Genomic DNA, 20415 nt, shown 5'->3' with positions numbered 1-20415 from the left:
CATGAATATCAACTAGCAGGCAGAAGACATGATGAGCACTCCTCACTCTCACAAAACATGGAGAAACTCAACCATGGTTTCAACTGGGAAACACTGAGCATCCTAGATCAATCTAAAACCCAAAAGACTGGAGAATTCCTGAACGCTTGGCATTTAGACAAAGCAGACATCCATCAACAAACACATGAAGGTAAGCCACATTTATACACATTCAAGAGACAATAAAAAAGCTAAAACGGAAACATCCCCCCCTCCAAGAACACATCCTTTCCAATAACCAACATCCACATAAGCAGGAATTAATACCAGACAAAAATAAAGCAGAAAACAATACTCTAATCAAAGAATTACCACGGAGAGAAATCACACTCCCACAAACCTTGTAGGGCAAGGTAGTGCTTATAAACAGGGAGCAAACTCCACACTCTCTAGCACTGATGATGTTATCTAATAAGGATAATGAAATGTCTGTGAGCAAACAACCAAGCTTAGAGAGCACGAAGGATTCCATGATATATTCCATAATGTAAATTTAAAGTTAACTGTTCTTTCATCCAATAGCCAAATGGGCTCCCTTGATAATAAAACTGTAGTTTTGCTACAAAGGAATCCATATGTTATCTGTAATGTTTTCCAATTGCTATCACCTTTTCGCTAAGCATTATGCACTACAATCTAATGGTGAAATATGTCATCATTTCAATCTCTTTAAGTCAACTGGGATGGGGTGGGATGATGCAATCCAATCTTTGCATGTTTTGCAACCCAAGGGAAATATCTACGAAACTAATTAATTCCTCAAATTACCTGGTAAGAAACAAAGTATGTAGCTCAACCAAATTCAGTTACTCAGAAATACTGTACTATAGGTTCAACTGAGTTCAAGAGAGCTTACATCCCAGCAGGCATATTTTGTTTCTAGCCTTTGAAGAAAAAAGCCATTAAATAATAGTTTTGCTTACTGTTAAAATGAAGATATAAATATTTTCATTCAAATATTCTAAAAGTGCATACTGTGCAGCTGTTGAAAAGCTCTTTCATATTTTGAGCAGCAAAAGCTTCATAGAAGAAATAACCCGGAATCATCAGAGTCTTCAGAGTAACTCTGGAAGCATCTTAACACCAAAGCCAAGACACTTTTTTTTAAAAAAAAAAAAATCTACACTTAATGCTGAGTTGTTCTTAACAGTAATGGCAACTGATTTTATGGCTTTTGACTAAAGGAAACTGAGGTATATCTCTGTCAAAAGATGCCAAAACAAAAACCCAACTATCAAATTATATCATAGAGAATTGCACATAATAAAAACTTCATCCTGAATAGTGGCACCCGAAGGCATTCAACTACACTGACAAATTTGTTCCTCCAAATTCGTTATCAATGTGAAAATTACGTATTTCGGTCAACACTAGTTCTTCATTGAGATAACCTTCTAAACGTTGTCTCTATTTCTCTAGAAACTTTAGTCAGCCTTTCCTAGCTGGACTCTTTCCAAAATGTAGACGATGTGACTGCCTTTTTGGATAGCTGCCTTCAAGATGCGCTCAGCTGTAGGGGACCTTTGACAAACAATATGCACATTTTAACTCCATGCACATAGAAGAAATCCAGCTAGGAGTGGAAACAAGTTCACCATCAGTAGCCATAGAGTTATTACCAGGCTGGGAGAACAAGAACACAGGTCTAAAATAGAAGAAAATAGTACAAAGAAAAATAATACAGAGAAAAATAGTTTTCATGTACTTTGAAGAGCATTTAAAATATTTATTATCTCCTGCCTCTCAAAAGGAGTTAGAAGTTGAGATGCTTCAGGAATTTAGGAATTAATTTATCAAATGAAAGACTGAAAAAAATAATTATAGGTTGTTTGTGTGAATCTGTCAGAAATATTTAGAGCAAGGAAGAATAGCTACAATAGTTCTTATCCTCTGCCTAACTGATTGAAGCTTAGGTCATTATTTCTGTTAAAAATCAGAAATAAATATAATTAAATGGAGCAATTCTAAAAACTTTTATTTTGATTTTACTTACCAATAGGTGCAACTCTTGTTAAATTAGCAACTGGAGGGGGATCTTGTTCAGGTGGACAGAAATCACAGAAATCCAAGCAGGCTGGGCAAATTAGATTCCCCATATGTAGCCATCCATTCATCTGAATATTCACTGCGAGAATTTGACCTGAGTGACTGCACAAATATGCCATGTCCTTGATCCAAACGGTCAGTCCATGGGGAGAGCAAGAAACCTTTGGAATAAAACCAAATATGATATGCTTACAAGTAGATTGCATAGAGAAACTATTTCATTATAGCAGCTGCTTTTGAACCTTTCATGATCTCATTATATAAAGAAAAATGCAAAATGTATTAGCACTTTCCAAATAATTACTCCTAAGAACAATGATGAACCTGCTCTATTTTTTCACCTTAGTATTAGTAGCTGATCCAAACACGTTATCTTCCACATGCATTTGGTACAAGGTTTATGAAGGTTCAATGACCACGTACATATACGTGAGAAGAAAATATTTTAGAAATTACTTAATCTGTAAATTGATAATTGTATAGTTTTTTCTTTCAGCATTCTTAGAAGAGTCTAGTCATATAACACTTTGCCTCAGTATAGAAAACATGCAACAAATAATCAAATTAATAATCTAATTATTTTAATGTAATAGTGGTACAAAACACAAAATTAAATTAAAATGTGTTGCAGTTACCTGATAACAGCCACTACCCCAATCAGGATAACTCAGTTTCTTTCTGCACTGTTCCATAATGAAAGCTGACTTTTGAATGAGGCAAATGGAATTTGGCCCATATTTCTCTGCACCATAGTTTCTGAAAGGATCTGCAAAAAAAAATGCCATTTTCTGCTAAGATTTATCAGATTATATTATCAGATATTGCTAGGATATTTACATCCTAAGCAGAGCTGGCAGTAAATTATTTTTCTAACTTGTTCACCAACTTTATCATTTATTCAGTGTATACGTCCACTAGGCAGGCAGCTCAGAAAAAATGTGACCTTTTGAAGAATGCATACATGATTTATGACTGGATGTAGCAAATTTAAAATCAACAGCATTGTACAGTTATTAAATATATTCCCATGGCGAGACGTATGTTCAGCATGGGCAGGCATTTCTATGTAATGATGATTGATAGCCATTGTCATCATGTTCTCTGTAATGCTAGCACTAATTGATAAATCAAATTTTAGTAAATGAGCAAGTAATGTGTAAACATCCAAGATATAAATGCATTTTTCAACTTCTGTTCAGAAGACACCAAGAAAACATATTGTTTTCTGCAGCACCTGCATATAAAAAGAAATCTAAATAACACAGACTGGTATCAGATAAATACTATTTTCAAGTTATCCCATCAATGGTGCTAAAAGGGTTTGACAGAAACTTAGCTATAATGACAGAATGTGAGATAACCTCAGACCTGATAACAGAATAGCTGTTTTAATCAGCATACATATATGAATTGGGGTATATACAAAATAGGGAAAACCCAAAACAAAGCATAGTGCATTCTGTACTTTTTGGGACCAGCTGTTCTTTTAGCCACCATAAAATTTCAATATAGCTGTTTCCCATAAAAAAAACAAAAAATAACCTCATTCAGTTCTGTGCACAGAGCAGAATACCTGATTCCCTCTTCTGATTCAGGTTCACATCACTCAAATCCAGATATTCTACCCACACAACAGCTCGTGTGGACAATTGGCACCTCCCAGGTTATGGAATGGTTAGGACAGGGTGAGAAGGTGTGGGCAAACCAATGCAGCATAAAAGAACACCTCTGCCAAATCCTAAACATTTCAAACGCAGTACTGGTAAAAGAAATCTCAACTACAATTTTCAGGGAAGGGAAAAGTACTAAAATTGACCATAAGCCAAGATTATTACAATTCAAAGAACATATATAGTTGAAGTTCTTGCTGTCTCGTAGCTCTAAGGCTTCCTATGGAATGACTTGGGATCATCTAGCACCATGATGGTGAACCTATGGCACGCGTGCCCGAAGTGGCACGTGGAGCCATGTTGCCTGGCATTTGCAGCGTCGCCCATTCCTTTTCTGGCGCGCATGCGTGTGCGATGATCAGCTGGTCTTTGTGAGCGTGGCAGTCCTGGAAACCGGAAGAGCTGGTCTTCCATTTTCTGGCATGAGCATACGCTCTCGCCAGCTGATCGGCACATGTGCATGCGTGGTAGTAACCGGAAGACTTGCCAGCCGGCGCACACAAAGTGCTCCCTTTTCAGCACTCGGTACTGAAAAGGTTCTCCATCACTGACCTAGCATATCGTGTTAAATTTAAGTTAAGCTTACACTACTGGATATGATGAAAGGTGGTATCAAGTACCAAGCCAACTGACCTGGTTGGTTTTCCAGTATCCGACAATCTGAACTACGTTGAAATTCACCACTTAAGTGCCAGCTGAATTCTTGACTAAAAGGGCAGTAGTCAGCAATTTCAACCGACCCACCATAGTGAGGCAAATCTTTTCGCAACACGCCATACAGACTATCAAAATACTGTAAAGAAAAGAGTTGCAGGAGCAAGGAAAAGTTAAATTACAGTAACAGTTTTTGGCGATAACTGCATCTTTGTTGCTAATGGAGAAATTATATTCACATGCAGCAGCTTCAAATGAAAGGAAACTAGATAACATAGCTGCAATTGTTACTAGAATTAAATCTGTCTCAGGATATGCTTTTTGATAGTAACAGCTGTTGACAAATACATTGTATTTAAAAATGCAATTAAAAATACAAAAAAGAACAAAAACATTTAAAAATGTAACATACACCCAAGAAATACATTGTTATATACTACCAAAACAGAAAAAGAAACAAAGGGTCAGTCAAACAAGTTCCCCAAGAAGCAATATATTCAATTGATATATGTATTTAACAATATACCAAATTACATATAAACAATTCTCTGCTCTTATAAAATAGTATGTAATCTTTGCCAAAGGAGAACATATTGTGTCATATTATGATTAGTAGATAAAATGATCTTTTTAGAAATTATGTGTTGTGACATATAAGCTTGTGCTGCACTATGCTTCGGAAGTGACAATTTGTTTACTGTCATCCTATTAAAACATTTTCAAGAAAAATATCAAAAGTATAACATTAAACCTATATACAGTTGTACAGTGAGAAATGTGATTTTACAATACCGTACAATGCTCCAGCTGAGTTTGCCCAGTCTGTAACTATATGCCTGCTTATTGTGAAACACATCTACAACTATGCTACTTTCAGCAATAATTATTTTAGCAAGGCTATTACGCCTATGTTTTACCTCTGGCAGTGAGATGTGCAGCCTGATGCTTATGGATTAGACATAGCCCCAGAGTATTGAGATTTGACTACTGAAATTCAAAATGTCCTCATCTCAATTGTCCAATTTTAAAGTGTTTCCTACAGCTAAAGTGGAATAAGGATTGAAATAAAGGTTTCCCTATTCTATTTTTTTACTTTAAACCCTTAAAATCGCCCCAAATCAAGATGTAGTATTGAAATTTAAATTGTAATAGTGATAAAAAAAAAATCTTTGTCTTTTCTCAATCTTAAAAGTTATCTAAATAATAGATTAACTTTAAACACACTATACAAATAACAGTGTATTGAGCAACACTAAGTACTAAGATTTATAAACATAATAAATAGGGGGCAAAAGAAATATTTCTACCTCTTCCAGTAATATTATTGTGTCGTCCAACGATCTGCCAGAGCCCTCCAAAAGTTCGAGAGGCTGAGTTACCCATCCCTGATCTCACGGTCATATATTGCATTAAAGTGTGTATTGTTTAGTTACGGTTTGTTGAATAAGAATGAACAAGAATTACCATCACGGGATAAGTGAAACCTGACAAACCACAATATGGTTTACTTTAGCGTCATGCATGAATTCAGCCAATGATGTATTCAAATATAATTCTAATCATGCTTGATAGCTCCTACCTTATCTCTCTATTACTGCTGGAGCAACAAGGATGCTTCCATAGCTGGCTGATCTTTAGATAAGATTAACTTCTATTTAAATCAGTTTAGGTTTAATAAGATTAAAAGCTAATTAATGAAATACGTCTGGTGCAGTTGTTAAGGCATCAGGCTAGGAAACTGGGAGACGATGACTTCTAATCTTGCCTTAGGCACAAGGCCAGCTGAGTAAACGTGGGCCAGTTCCTCTCTCTCAGGTGTAAGAAGAGGCAATGACAAACCTTTCTGAAAATCCTGGCCAAGAAAACTGCAGGGACTTATTTAGGCAGTCTCTTAGAATTGGATGCATTTGAATGGAAAAAATAAAACATTGAAATTTTTAACCCAATATTAAGATGCTTGTAAACTTTCTTCCAAGTATAATTATACTGATTTCAATTCCTTTTAAGTTCAAAAGAAGTAAGTTGGATTCATTAACAAACACTAATCTAAACATTTTTTCTGCTATGCTGGAAGAGTAGCCAAGAGGCAGGGATGGTGAAGACAAAGGATGCTTTCATAATTATTAGAAGACAAAAGATGCCCTTGTAATATTAAACCTGGATTCACACAAACATGGTGAAGGAGGATGCATGGCTTTTCACAATGTTTAAACCTAATCAATACAGTTTGTAACAGGAGAAGTTGCTCGTTATGACTTACTATTACATTTTGCCTTCCTGCTCTTTAAACCAGCAAGATATCTCTCTGGGACGTTTTATTTCCTAATTTGGGGATTTAGGTAGTTTTAAGAGGCAAAACAGGTAGCCTAAGTTTTGCAGAACCTTAAAGCATCTATCTTGCCTCTTAAACCCTTCTCCACTAGACAGAATCAGTGCAACTATAAGCATACGGAAGGGTACTAGGGAGGCTTTAAACCCTTGCAGCGATAAAACCAAAGTAATTATCACCTAATACATAAACCCTGGCACAGCGCATTGAGTGAATACAGCCTTTGGTTTAACATTGCTTCTGAATAAGGTTATCAATTCAGAAGAATGAGACATACTTTTGTTTCATGTGTCATACAACATACCTGATATTCCTGAGGCAACTGTTGAGGGAATTTCTGTAAATTGCACACTGCTACTGCTCTTTGGTCCTGCCTGCATGTTAATTGTAATGGATTACTTCTCAGAGTGTCACAATATGGGGCAACTGGTTCTTTTCTTAAGATTAAAAACAGAACAGCAGTTAATGTATTATATATATGCTTTGGTGTATTAATAAACACTATTTATTATTCACAATAGTTAATGTGTAAGGGCAATTTCAGGGCCATCAATGAATGTGCAGTTCACATATATTATTCTTACTTTCTCCGTTGCCGATTGATCCAAAACTTGCAGCTTTTCATCACAAAGTCGCATCCTTTTCCTCGGCCCCATTCTAGTTTTTCTGCCATGCTATAATTCACTTTATACCAGCTGCAAAAATAACAAATGGGAATGGAAATGATTCTTTAGAGTCCAACTTTCTGAACCATTAACAACAAAGAATCAAAGTGTTAATAATCTTAGGGATTATTAAATTGTAAAGAAGACATCTCTGTTATGTTGCCCAAGATTCCTGGTTCTCTTTTCCAATACTTAAGCTTATTCATTAATATATACATTATGTACTCTAGTATATGTACTCTAATAAGCAAATTACAAATATGATTTGTCTGGTTTTTTTGGGCTATAAACCAAGAGTTCTCAACCCCTGGTCCATGGCCCAGTACCGGGCTGCAGCCGTTCAGAACCAGCCATGGAAGTGATGGGTGAGTGCATGTGAAGCTGCATTTGTGAAAGCAGTGCGCATACACGGAAACCATCCCCCCTCCACCCCCACACTGTCGCAGGTCCACTGAGCTGGAAAGGTTGCTGCTATAAATATGCATGAAATCCAACATAAACACAGTTCAACTCTATCTGACTCGGCACCTATCCACCAGCTTGCTGCTATTCTCTTCCATGTCTTTTTATGCATTTCCAACAGTTCAGGGAAATCCATGACAATTATGGCCTGTTAGGAAGTATTTTCTACTGTCCGCTTGCTACAGCTATGCAACATTTTGGAAGTAATTTAGAAAGCACTACACTATTGTTTAAGTAATATTATATAACTACAATGTATCTTTTATTACCCAGTGTCTTCCATTAATGCCAGAGTGATTCGGGAGAAGACCCTGTTCTGTGTTTGTGATCCAGTCATTGCTTCATTCTGGAATTAACCAACATCAATAATAGTTAGCTGCAGTAAAGCAACCGAACAGAGAAATAGCCCTGCATTTTCTGGGACGCAAACAAGTGGGAGGGAAAAATAATATTTTTACCAATAGGAAAGCATATTTCATTACAATAATAATCACAGAGAAATTAGGAGTTGCTCTTGGGATATCAGGGAGCTAATTATAAATTATATCCAGGATTATTTTCTTATAATAAGAAATAGAGCAATAGGATAGCTACCGGTAAATGGAAGAATGAAGAATCTAAATTTACTGTAACTCTTACCATGAATGCTTCTAAATTATAAAATATAAATGCACTTTCATTCCTGGCCTGGTATCTTGACAAAGATACCTGCATCTTTTCTTCATATACCAAACAACCAATTTTGTATTATTTACAGACTAATATTAATTTCAAAATAAAGGAATTAAGTAAATCCAGGTATGTAGGAAAAGAGTACAATATACTGGTGGCTTTTAGTTTTTAGTTAATGCTATATACCTGTATTCATTCTGGCTGTACTGATCAATAAAAAAATCATTCTAAATATCCTTGAGTTGCTCTATTACTGCTTACCAGAGACAAAACCGGCTAAGATTCCACAGGCTAAATTTCATACTGAAACACCACTATATATATCTATATATTAATTGTCTAAACTAACCTCTAATAACCGTTTCTCCCAGTGATTAAGCTCTGTGCCTATGCCACCTTGATTTTCCAGTTCCATTCCTTCTAAATGTGGACAGTCAAAGTGTTTTCTTGCCTCCTCCTTCAGAAAGGTATTAGACAAATCTCAACATTATTTATTTCAAAATAACAACTGCTTCATTTTACACACAAAGTTTACATTATATTTATCCAACAAAGATTTTTAATGAGAGAACCCTAAGATGCTTTCATACTTTCTTGAAGTCAAGAAATTTCATTTTAAATTAATAGCACTTGGAAACCAGCAAAAGGCTATGTACTTCTGTGATAGGTCACACAACCTCAACCCCTGCAGGTCATTATTATGGAGCATTTAGCAAATGATTCAATTCTTGAAATCATTACAAATTACAGAGAGCAGGACAAAACATAAATATTTTAATAATTTAAACACAACTGGAGCCTTCAAGAATTCCCCATAAAGTGGAAGAAGCAGCAATAGTTTGGTACCCAGCATTGGAAGTGGAATAATTTTCCCAGAACCTTTTTCACACATAACAGTGTGTAGCAATTTGGATGCTCATCAATTTAACTCCCAGGGGCACTAGGAAGCAGAGTGCAATAAGGGATGCTGGCCGAACTAAATTAACACCTAAAAGATTGACAAATTTGCTTGTTCTGCTATAGAGAATTGAGGGGGACAGAATATTGAGACATTACAATTCTTCCAGATTCTGTGGCAATGTTTGAAGGACTTTGGGGGTTTGGAGAATAAGTATCTATAGGTACAGTATATTTCCTGGTTAATCTTTTCTTGTCATTCAGAGACCCCCAGGAATTTATTTCCAAGCTAAACTGATTTATAAAATAAATTGACAATATGAGGAAACATTTTTGTCAGAGACTGAGTAGCAGGGCTGTATCTTAACATGTTGAATATGGCTTCCATCACTATTTGCCACTAAGGGTCTAGACAACCAGCTCAGATTTTTGTGAAAGAAAATAAAAATAATACTTACAACTACCTTAGGAGTTACCAAAAGGAATACATTATGAGGCAAAATGTTATTATCCCGCACATCCCATAATCTTACTGCTTTACGTATAACTTTATCACTCCACTGATACACACCAAGGCTGAAAGGAAGACAATTCAGTTGTTACAACTGGGAAGCAGGATCAGTTCTCAATATGATCAATAAGATGAGTCTCAACTATTGAATATATGAGTAAAGTAGCAATTGTATTTTCAAGACAACTGACTTCCAATGCAACTACCACTGAAAACTAGGAAGCAGTTATAGTTATGCTATTTGCATAATAATGATTTTTTAATTATACCCACAAGTACTGTTCAGTGAAATCAGTTTTGTAAAAATTGTAAAAGTCAGTATATACCTTTCATTAAATAATGGCAATCCATCTGCGTATCTAGCAGTCAAAGGATTTCCATCATCATCATGATAAAATGCAAAAAGTCCAGCGGAGAAACCCTTAAATAGAACCCCAAAAGTATTTTAGGTTATGTTTAACCCACAACTTCTGACAGAAAATTGTTAGAAAGATTGGGACCAGTAACTGCATCACTAATGACATTACTAGTAAACAAGATATCACACCAGACTTATAACCTCACTTTTGCCACTGTCATTAAATGAATCATCAGCAGTCGTTAAGCAAGGACCACGGGTGACCACAATGTGCAACTTTACTGACAGCTTCTTTATCCAACTCTGCTTGTTGGAAGCTGGCTCTGAAGCACACAAATGACAATCATATGACTGTGGGACACAGCGGCAGTCGTAAGTATGAGGATCGGTCATAAATTTACCATATTTTTCAGATTATAAAATGCATCTAGCTTTTGGGGAGGAAAACAAGAAAAAAAAATCTGCCTCTGCCTCCCGGCAATTTGTCTCCTTGCAGCAAACAGCAAACAGCCTGGTCAGCTTCAGCATAGCCTGATTTAGCATGAGCAGCTGATTGGCGGTTGGATCGGCCTCCCGGAATACCCCCATCAGCTGTTCCAGGCTGTGGGGATCGCCACCATCATCACCACCCATCACTGCTGCCACCTAGTGCTGCCTATCGCCCACCCCACAGACATTTCCACCCACTTTGGGGGGGGGAGGAGTGCATCTTATACACAGAAAAATATGGTACATTTTATGTAAACAATACATTTTTACCATTGTTGTAATTTTGAATAGTTATTAAACAGGGAAGTCATTAAGCAAGGATTACCTGTTTATGAAATATTCACAAAAACACAACCATCACAAAAATTCTAGCATAGTATAGCATGAAGAAAATATGACTAATATGTTAAATTCCAAACCAAGTATTAGGGCAATGCCTTATTTAGCCAATCTCAAACATAAGACTTTGAAAAAAATTGTGAATGAGGAAAGATATAAAGAGAAGCTGGGGAATTGGACAGGATCAAAAAATGCTAACAATATTGAAGCTTAAATGTTTATAGTCTTGATTTTTCACCCTTTTCCTCTGGTGAACTACTACCAATTTTTCTTCCTCATCTTTTAATATTGTGCTTGCTATAAAGGTCTAGAGATTGTGCTCATATATGCTTTATAGGATTTTTGAGCCCCAGTACAAATTTTTATAATTTTTTTAGAAATCTTTTTTACGGAATTTTTAAAAAACATAGCATCAAATACTAGCTCTTACCAAAGCATGAATGATTTCATGTTTTACTGTAGACAACATGCCAATAAACTCCTGTGGTTGGGTTGAAATCATATTTGGACACAGATTAGCATATCCTGCAATTGGTCTGGAAAAATGGTGATACAAAATGAGGAACTTAAAAATGTTAACCTTCATTATTACATGTAAATACTTTGTATTATCAGAGCCTACAAATGTCTTATATACAAAAATGTCCCTCGAGTAACCTTTTCTCATGCAAACATTAAATCTGTGGAATGTAAACTCAGAAAAAAGAAAAAAAATGTCCTCTCACAATTAGTGGTACTTATGCATGGACAACTATAGTACCTGTACAGATTTCATCTATGGGATTTCCTATCAATTATCAATTTTTTCCCCTTAAGCTCACTTGAGATACTCACTTTTTCCTGTGCTGAGAAAAAACTCAGTACTGCTCATATAACTAGCAATATAGGCCATACAGAAGTAAGTGATTCTCATATTTGGGATTTTTTCAGCCATGGATACAGTCTATGATCCTGAGATGATGACCCTTAAGTAAAACATTTCTCACTTCAGACTACAAATCTTTAATAATTAATGTGTTAATATCATGTCTTTCCTCAAGAAGTTTTAAATAGTTTTCACACACTCGTTATTGATTTATTTTTCTCATAGCAACTCAATGAAGATAGGGGGAATGTCCAAGTGCAAGACCACAATTCTTATATCACTGTGCCTCAAACTTTTTGGCCTGTGGGAATCTTTAAATATTGACATGATATAGGTGCTTTCGCAAAAGTTACCATAACTAAATTGATAGTTTGTGGGATATATAAATCTAACTGAATATAGCCTCTCACCTTGCATGATACTCAGTAGTGGGCTGCAACTGGTTTAACAACTGGTTTTGTGAGCGCGGGCACAGCATTCAAAATACAGTAATTTGAAGCTCAGCTGCTTACCTTCTAAGGCAGCCCCGCTAAGTAGAACAGCAGAGGTGCAGAAATCAGCTGTGCTGCGCGAATCAGCTGAGCCAGAAAGAAGAAAATATAGGACAGGATAGGGCAGGGGCGGGGCCAGCTGATTGTCGAAACTACCAGTTCGCCTGAACTGGTCTGAACCAGCAGCAGCCCACCACTGATGATACTCCTTATCACTTTTGTCCTTTTCTAGACAGATGAGCATACTTCTAAACAAAGCCTATGTTGCAGCCAACTATTATGTATACAGTATCTAACTGAAGGCCAGCAGATTCTGGAAATAAAAGTTGGTCTACCATTTTTTAAAAAATGTTAAAAGAAAAAAACCAAGTGGGATAGGAAGCATGAAAGATACCATGGGAGATTCTACAGGCCAACTCTCTCTCCCCCCCGCCCCCCCCCCGGGGCACCACAAGGGGAATAATTGTGGCATCACACTATAAAATGTGGCTTCCTATGAAAGCCTTCAGATCATTGCAGGGATGTCATTCTCCTATTATTCTCACATGGGAAAAACTCAGTCAGCAGGACTCACTTGGAATCCTATTTCCTGCTGCTCTCTTCACTGAAGGTTCTGTGTGACCTTTCCTGCAGTGTAATCACAGAATAATGCATTATCAACTGAAGATCAGCAGGGAAGAAGTAAATGTGGTAGGATATTTATGTCTGATTTCCTGGCGACATGGTCCATCCTTCCCTCTCTCACTGCTCAAAACATAATGCATGCAGATAAATCTTCATTGGCAAGACTTGAGGTCTGTAGCTCCCCACAGTCCACCTCCTGAACCAAACTTTCTGAGATTGGGAAACAATAACTTTGGGGGAAAATAGTCAGTTGTGAAAACTAGTTGTGACGTCTAATGACAGATCATTCACTATCCTTGTCCTTGGAGAAATCTGATCAATCCCTGGATGGTAAATAAGTCTTTTCAGAACATTGCATCTGATTGTTCATCAATTTAAAGTTAGCTTGGAGATTACCTGTCCATATCTGCTTCTAGCTGACAATATGCTGCATATGCGATGATGTTTTCTTGGCCACATCTTTCAGTAGTCAGAGCACTAACATACAATATAAAATCAGCATCTCGAATGCCTTCCTTGTCTGCTTCGCCAACAGTTTGACAATTCCGTCCATTCGTATTACATACCCTGCATTGCTAAGACATTACATTTCAAGAAATCAGTGTCAAATAGTCTTCAAATATTTATTTATTTAAATTATATCCCGCCTTTATAAGGCGAATAACATACCTAATTCTCCTTCCTGTTTCTATTTTCCCCACAACAATCACCCTGTGAGGTGGGTTGGGCTGAGAGTGAGATTGACTGGTCCAAAGTCACCCAGCAGGGTTTCATGCCTAAGGTGGGACTAGAATATTTGGACTGCTGGCTTCTAACCTGATGCTTTCATCACTAGATCAAACTGGTTTCTCTCTCTTAACTATAAAATGTACATATTTCCTACTTTTCTTTCTTAGGTTGAAGAAACATTTGAATTAAGATTCTATTCTATTTATTTTTAAAGTTTTATACTATTGTTTGTGGCAAAGAAAAAGAGTTTGAAAAGTTCCAAAGTTTATAAAAAAATTTGAAAAAGAAGGAATGTAATATTCAAATATAGATTTATCATCTTTTTTCCTAGGTTTCTGTTTTTAAAAACAAAAAACAAATTAAAAATTTTCAGATGTCATAGCTCAGCTCTCTTACATCGGGCAAATTAAATTGATATAGGTGCTTTAGCATTTTTATTAGCAAGTTTTGCCAATTAGAAGAAAATGTGGTGACTATATTTGCATGTTTTGTTGGTATAAATATTCCTGCATAATCTGAGCTACAAATCATAAAATAAGTCTGAGTTACCTGCAGGTGTTCTTCAGGGACTATAACTGGCCCACACTTGGTATGTTCTGCACAGGCTTCTCGACAGTATCTGTGAGGATCATCCTTCTTCCTTAAATACTGGCTTGTTACACACTGTCTTCAATTAAATCATAATCACATATTTGTGAGTGAGATGAATGCAATTAACAGTCCCATACAAACAATATCCTAATTATAAAAGCTATTAAGCATTGTCATAATGTTAAGTTGCTTATTAAACTTGAGCTCCTCTCTTCGAGAGATGAAAAATAATATATGGAATGCATTTGTAAAAATAAATCTGATTCTCCCAATTAAAAATGCTGAAAATTATACATACCTATTTAACAGGACAGTACTCATAGGTTTTCGAACTTGAAATGCCTTCTCTAAATAAGAAATAGCTTGTGGGAAAAGCTTGTTCTAAACAAAAGAAAAATAAAACAACAAAAAAGGATTTGACACTTTAAAAAATTCCTTCTAAAGATTTAAGTCAAAACTCTAATGACCTTGTAATGATATTTTCACAGCCATGAACTCAATGTAACAAGTTAGCTTTATTTAAAAAGATATACCGGTAGTAACCCTTTGCCAATCGTGAGAGCTCCATTTTTGAAAACTATCATAGTTGGATAATTTGTGGTTGGTAAACTTAAGATCTTAGGGAGGGGAAACAATTCCACCTGATACAAGACCTCAAAGATATTATGTCAAACCTATAATAAAGTAAAACAGTAACATCAGAAAACAAGTCGGAATTTTAAAAAGAAAAATAATCCAGAAAAGCATACTGTATATTTAGAATACTGGCACTTCTGAAAAGATTATTACCTTTACTGATATATCTTTTTATGCTAAGTCTACTAGTGGATGGTTGAGGCACAGATTCTAGTGTTGAAATAAAAGTTTTGAAGAATGAATAGCTGCCTACCTACTTTTGTTCATCAGCTGAACTAGCTGCATGCTGCAAATATGTAAGGGCTGAAACTGATGAGGTGGGAATTCACTTCTTTAATCTGGCAGGTAACTTGTTATCTCTGGGATAGAAACAAATTAATCCTAACGTATTGTGACTTTTGCTAAATCTGGACTTAAAACAAAATGGAATTTGCATAAGGGAGGTGTAAAGAAAGGAATGAGAATATGTGAGCCTGTATCTTATTGTTGACATGTTAATCATGATTAAGGAAATATTATATTTATTCTTCATTAGAATGACCTAATCCATGCATTGTTTTAAATCAAAAGCAAAGAAACAACATTCTGGTTTAGCATTATCGGTGAATTATACCTGCCATAATTTCCTAAAACAATTATAGATGTTAGGCAACTTAGAATGCAACCTTGAAAGTATACATCATACAGATCTTTAGCCTAAAATAATTAAACAAGTATTTCATGTAAAAAAAAATAGAATGCAAAAGTAAGTAATTTACCTTTATAAGGTGTTTTTTTTCAGGGAGCAATCTATGAACAGAGAGAGCAGTTAGTAGACATTTTTTAATCTTCATAAAGCACTGTTAATACACAAATTACAAATTATTTCTCTTTTTATAAAATCAGCTGAGTTCCATTCCCTTTGCTACTAGTTACCATTTGTTTCAGCTACTTGTTCGGATAGAGAAACTGAAAGCTATTCCTGTTAATAATAATTTTGGAATTAATATACTTACTCTTCAACACTTTTGTCATATACAGTCTTAATTCTTAGCTGTTCATTAATGTTTCTTTTCATAACTCGATTTTCTTTAAGATAAACTTTGTAAACAACCTGTTTGGAGAAGAGGTGCATTTAATGAAAGTGCTTTTATAAGGCTTAAAATCTATGATGTTTACATCTGAACTGAAGCATAGATACAACTGCTTTGCGTTCAGTTCCTAACAACCTCAATGAGCCCTATTCCTCAATAACGTTTGAGGAATATAGAAAGGAAGATAAACATATTTATTCTGACAGATTGTAATTTTTTTGATATTTTATTATTTGGTTGCACAGCCTTCTATTATTTCTACTTTCTATTATTTCTATTATTCACCACAAGTATATAGACAAAGTTTCTGAAATAGATCTATGAACTAATTTCAAGTGATTTTTTCACTTTTACAATTTTCAAGTTACTTGCCAACGCGTCCTTGCGTTTTCAAAATATTTTTTCTCTGGAAAGCCTGCAAAATAGATATTCAGATATCTATGATATGCAAAATATTCCGAAAAATAGCCTGACCAATAAAGCATACTGATGAAATCGGGAATCCAACAATGTAAACTACTAGGTAAGGTGTAAGGGGGCTAAACTTCCAGGTAAACCGGTTTGGGATTATTATTATTATTTCAATAAACAATTGACCAAGGACCGCGTTGGTTTTAGAATAAAGACTTTAAAAACACCGTTTCAGCCTTTTCTTTCGCCACCCACATGTATCACGAACCTGGAAACGCCGTTTTGAAATGTGGCTGTACTTCTATTAGTGACTCCCTCCCCCCCCCGGCACAATTTGGCTCAATAATATGTTGTTCAGTCAACTAAGTCACAGATACGATGGGAGCAACTCTGAACACTTAAACGAGGAAGCGGGGGGGGGGGGAACCACATAAAAATGGAATGTATGGCTTAAGCCCCGCAGTTCAGCCCATCTTTTTTTTCCCTTGTTCGGAATGTTTTGCCTCCCTCTATATTTCCCCAGGATCCTCACCTCCCTGGCACTGGGGATGTGGTGGTGACAGAAAGGAGAGGCGATGTTAAAAGCCGGGGCTTGAGCCAGCAAAAGCAGCTCAGCCAAAAGAAGGAAAGCCGACAACGGGCTGGAAAAAAGTTCCCGAGCCGCCGAAGCGGCCGCCATCTTAGCCTCCTTCTTCCCGAGTCCCCGTATCACCAAGGTGTCGGAGCCGGAGCAAAAGCGTGCCACTCCAGACAGCCAATAGGAAATCACGGAATCACGGTAGAATGAACGCTATTGGTCACACCTCGGCACAGAAGGGCGGAGATAGAAGGAGCCCGGGCCTCTAGGGTGCGCGAAGAAAGGCCAAGGTTAAGAGCTACGTCACGCGCACCTCCTGCTGTCTGCAGATTGCTGGTGGTTCCGTTGAACGGCGCTGAATGGGACAGGCAGAGATCCCGTAGTACCAAATGCAGAAAGGAGAGTTTTATTTAACATCGCTCATAGTTTAGGGCCCTTACGGTACTTTTGAATTTTCTAACTGTTGCAATATTTTCAGGATCAGACTCAATAAAGATAATAGAAGTTAGAGATTTAAATATATTTCTCTTTAATCATAATAGGCATTCTATATTCGCTGAATATTCAAGATAGAAGCAAGGAAAATGGGGAGGATGGCTCCTTATATATACAAGGGGTGGAGCCAGGAATGGGAGTGGTAAATTATGAATACATTAAAGTCTAAAGAATAAGTTAACCCCTGATGTTCCATATATACATTATTTACATATTAGAGAATAAGGCATTTACATCTGACAAATCCCCCTCTAAATGCCGGTTCGTTATACAACACCAGTTACATTCAGATTCAGGACAATATAATACATATAATTTAGAAGTTAAATATTTGTGTTGTTTAGAAGGTAAGGGTTTTGTTAATATATCAGCTAATTGTTCAGAAGTATCACAATGTATTGCTTTGATGAATCCGTCTTGAGATAGTTGTCTCACGTGCTTAAATTTTATATCAATATGCCTGGACCTTTGTCCAATTGCATCGGATCTAGATATTTCAATGGCCGCTTTATTGTCTTCATGCATAATAAATGGTAAAGTAGGTTTCTTCCAAACATCTGTGATCAAATCATTGAACCATACAAGGTTATTTGCAGCTTTAGACAAGCAAACATATTCCGCTTCTGTGGTAGAAGTGGCTACCAGTTCTTGTTTACCAGTATACCAGTAAACTGGACAATCGTTCAATAGAAAAACATAACCAGAGGTACTCTTTCTGCATGATGTATCACCAGCCCAATCTGCATCAGCATAACAAGTAATTTTTGGTTCTTTGTCATTATTTGGTTCCAGTATTAAACAAAAATCTAATGTACTTTTCAGATATCTTAAAATTCTTTTGACAGCTTCCCAATGATACAAGGTTGGTTTGCTAACATATCTTGACAATAAATTGAGAGGTAATGCAATATCTGGCCTAGTCCAATTAGATATATAAAGGAGCGAACCTATAACTGATCTGTAAAATGTGTTGTCTTTAAACTCAGGGGAAGATTCATCAGTGTTTCTAAGAAAATCAGTTTGCATAGGTGTGTCACATGTTTTGGCATTATTTAAGTTACATTTGTTTAGGAGTTCAATGATTTTATCTTTCTGAGTAAGTTTGAATCCCCTTTTAGTTTTGTTAATTTGTACACCAAGGTATTTATTCACTCTACCTAGTGATTTCAATGAGAAATGTTCGTTTAACTTATTTACAAAGATTTCCCTGCTCTCTTTATGCTTTCCAATATATAAAATATCATCCACATAAATTAATACAAATTCAATATGATCATTACTCTTTTTTACAAAGAAACAGTTATCAGCAGTGGTGGCGTTGAAATCCATAGTCTTAAGTACTTTTACCAAACAATCGTACCATCTTTTGCCAGATTGCTTCAATCCGTACAGACTCTTATTTAATAACCAAATTTCGTTCTTATTAGTGTATTGACTGTGTGGTGCTCTTACATATATTTCCTTATCTAATTTTGCGTGTAAGTATGCAGTCTGTATGTCATATTGAAACACGTCCAGATTGAGTGCAGATGCTACTACAAGAGCTGTTTTGACACTCTCTGTTCTCACTGTTGGTGAATAAGTGTCAGTATAGTCTTCTGGATATTTTTGTGCATAACCTTGTGCAACTAGTCTGGCCTTGTATAAGGTATTACCTCCTTCTAAATTCTTAATTTTATAAATCCACCTGGTACCTATAATTGTTTTATCCTTAGGTGCGATCGCAGGTGTGAATACATTTAATCCTTGTAAACTTTCCATCTCTTTTTCCATAGCTAGTTCCCATTTTTCTCTTTCTTCACGGGGAAGTTTCAATACTTCCTCATATGTATTAGGTGTTATTTGTTCTCCATCCATATGCATTATGTAATCTTTGTATTTATTTGGTATTTGGTTTCTATTGTTTCTAATATTTCTTTCAGGTTTGCTATGGTTGTCATGCAAATATCTGGCTTCCTTTTTTGTTAATGTGTCTGTCTTTATTTTATGCTGACTATTTGTCCAAGTTTTGGTTTTGTTCTTACTTTTGTTAATATTTTGATTTTCTGTTGTTCCTTCCTCGCAAGATATATTATCTTTGCTTTTATTAGGAAATATTTCATTAAGGTGCAATTTAGACCAATTGGCCTGCTCATGGAACACAGCTGTTCTGGATACTATAAATTTGTTATTATTATCAATGAATCTGTACCCTTTGGTTCCAGTTTCGTATCCCATGAATCTTAATCTCCTGGATACGTTTTCTCCCTTTCTCCTCAATTGTTTAGGTATGTGTACGTCTGCAGTAACTCCAAATATGTGCATGTGTGCTAATTTGGGTTTTCTATTGTACATCACCTCATATGGTGTCTTATTCACAATACTGGACCATGTTCTATTTTGAGTGTAATTTGAATAATGTAAGGCTTCTGACCAAAATTGTTTGCCTAAACCAGCATCCTCTAATGTGCATCTAATCATGGTTTGTAGTGTGGAATTCTTTCTCTCTGCAATCCCATTTTGAAATGCAGAAAATGGATTGGACGTGAAATGTAGCATCCCTCTATCCTTTAACCATTGGGAGAATTCTTTAGACATGAATTCACATCCCCTATCTGTCATAATTTGTTTTATTCTGATATTATGCTGTGTTTCTATGCGTTTGTAGAATTCCTTAAATTTCTGAAAGGTTTCATCCTTGTGCTTTAATGTGTAAACAAAACCATAGCGACTGTAATCATCCACTATTGTTAGGAAGTAACGTTTTCTATAGGTAATTGATGGAGTTAATGGACCAACTAAGTCCATATGTA

The 20415-nt window shown here is 36.0% G+C and overlaps 1 protein-coding gene across 1 annotated transcript; it reads right to left on the bottom strand.

Annotated features, from left to right (window-relative positions):
- Positions 1–1288: 1288 nt before the first annotated feature.
- Positions 1289–17230, bottom strand: LMLN (leishmanolysin like peptidase). The gene is made up of 17 exons (XM_070948886.1): positions 17084–17230; positions 16063–16160; positions 15826–15856; positions 14730–14812; positions 14390–14507; positions 13508–13686; positions 11562–11667; positions 10272–10366; positions 9893–10010; positions 8887–8994; positions 8135–8211; positions 7323–7433; positions 7043–7175; positions 4389–4548; positions 2721–2851; positions 2033–2246; positions 1289–1684 (listed from the first exon to the last, which is right to left on the bottom strand). The coding sequence occupies exons 1-17, from the start codon at positions 17228–17230 to the stop codon at positions 1584–1586; spliced, it is 2010 nt and encodes a 669-aa protein (XP_070804987.1). The 3' UTR covers positions 1289–1583.
- Between the last annotated feature and the right edge of the window lie 3185 nt (positions 17231–20415).

This window comes from Pituophis catenifer, unplaced genomic scaffold (assembly GCF_029215685.1).
Source record: "Pituophis catenifer annectens isolate HBS135680 unplaced genomic scaffold, rPitCat1.0.hap2 SCAF_1, whole genome shotgun sequence".
Classification (NCBI taxonomy): Eukaryota; Metazoa; Chordata; class Lepidosauria; order Squamata; family Colubridae; genus Pituophis; species Pituophis catenifer.
This window is presented reverse-complemented; position numbering and strand designations above follow the sequence as displayed.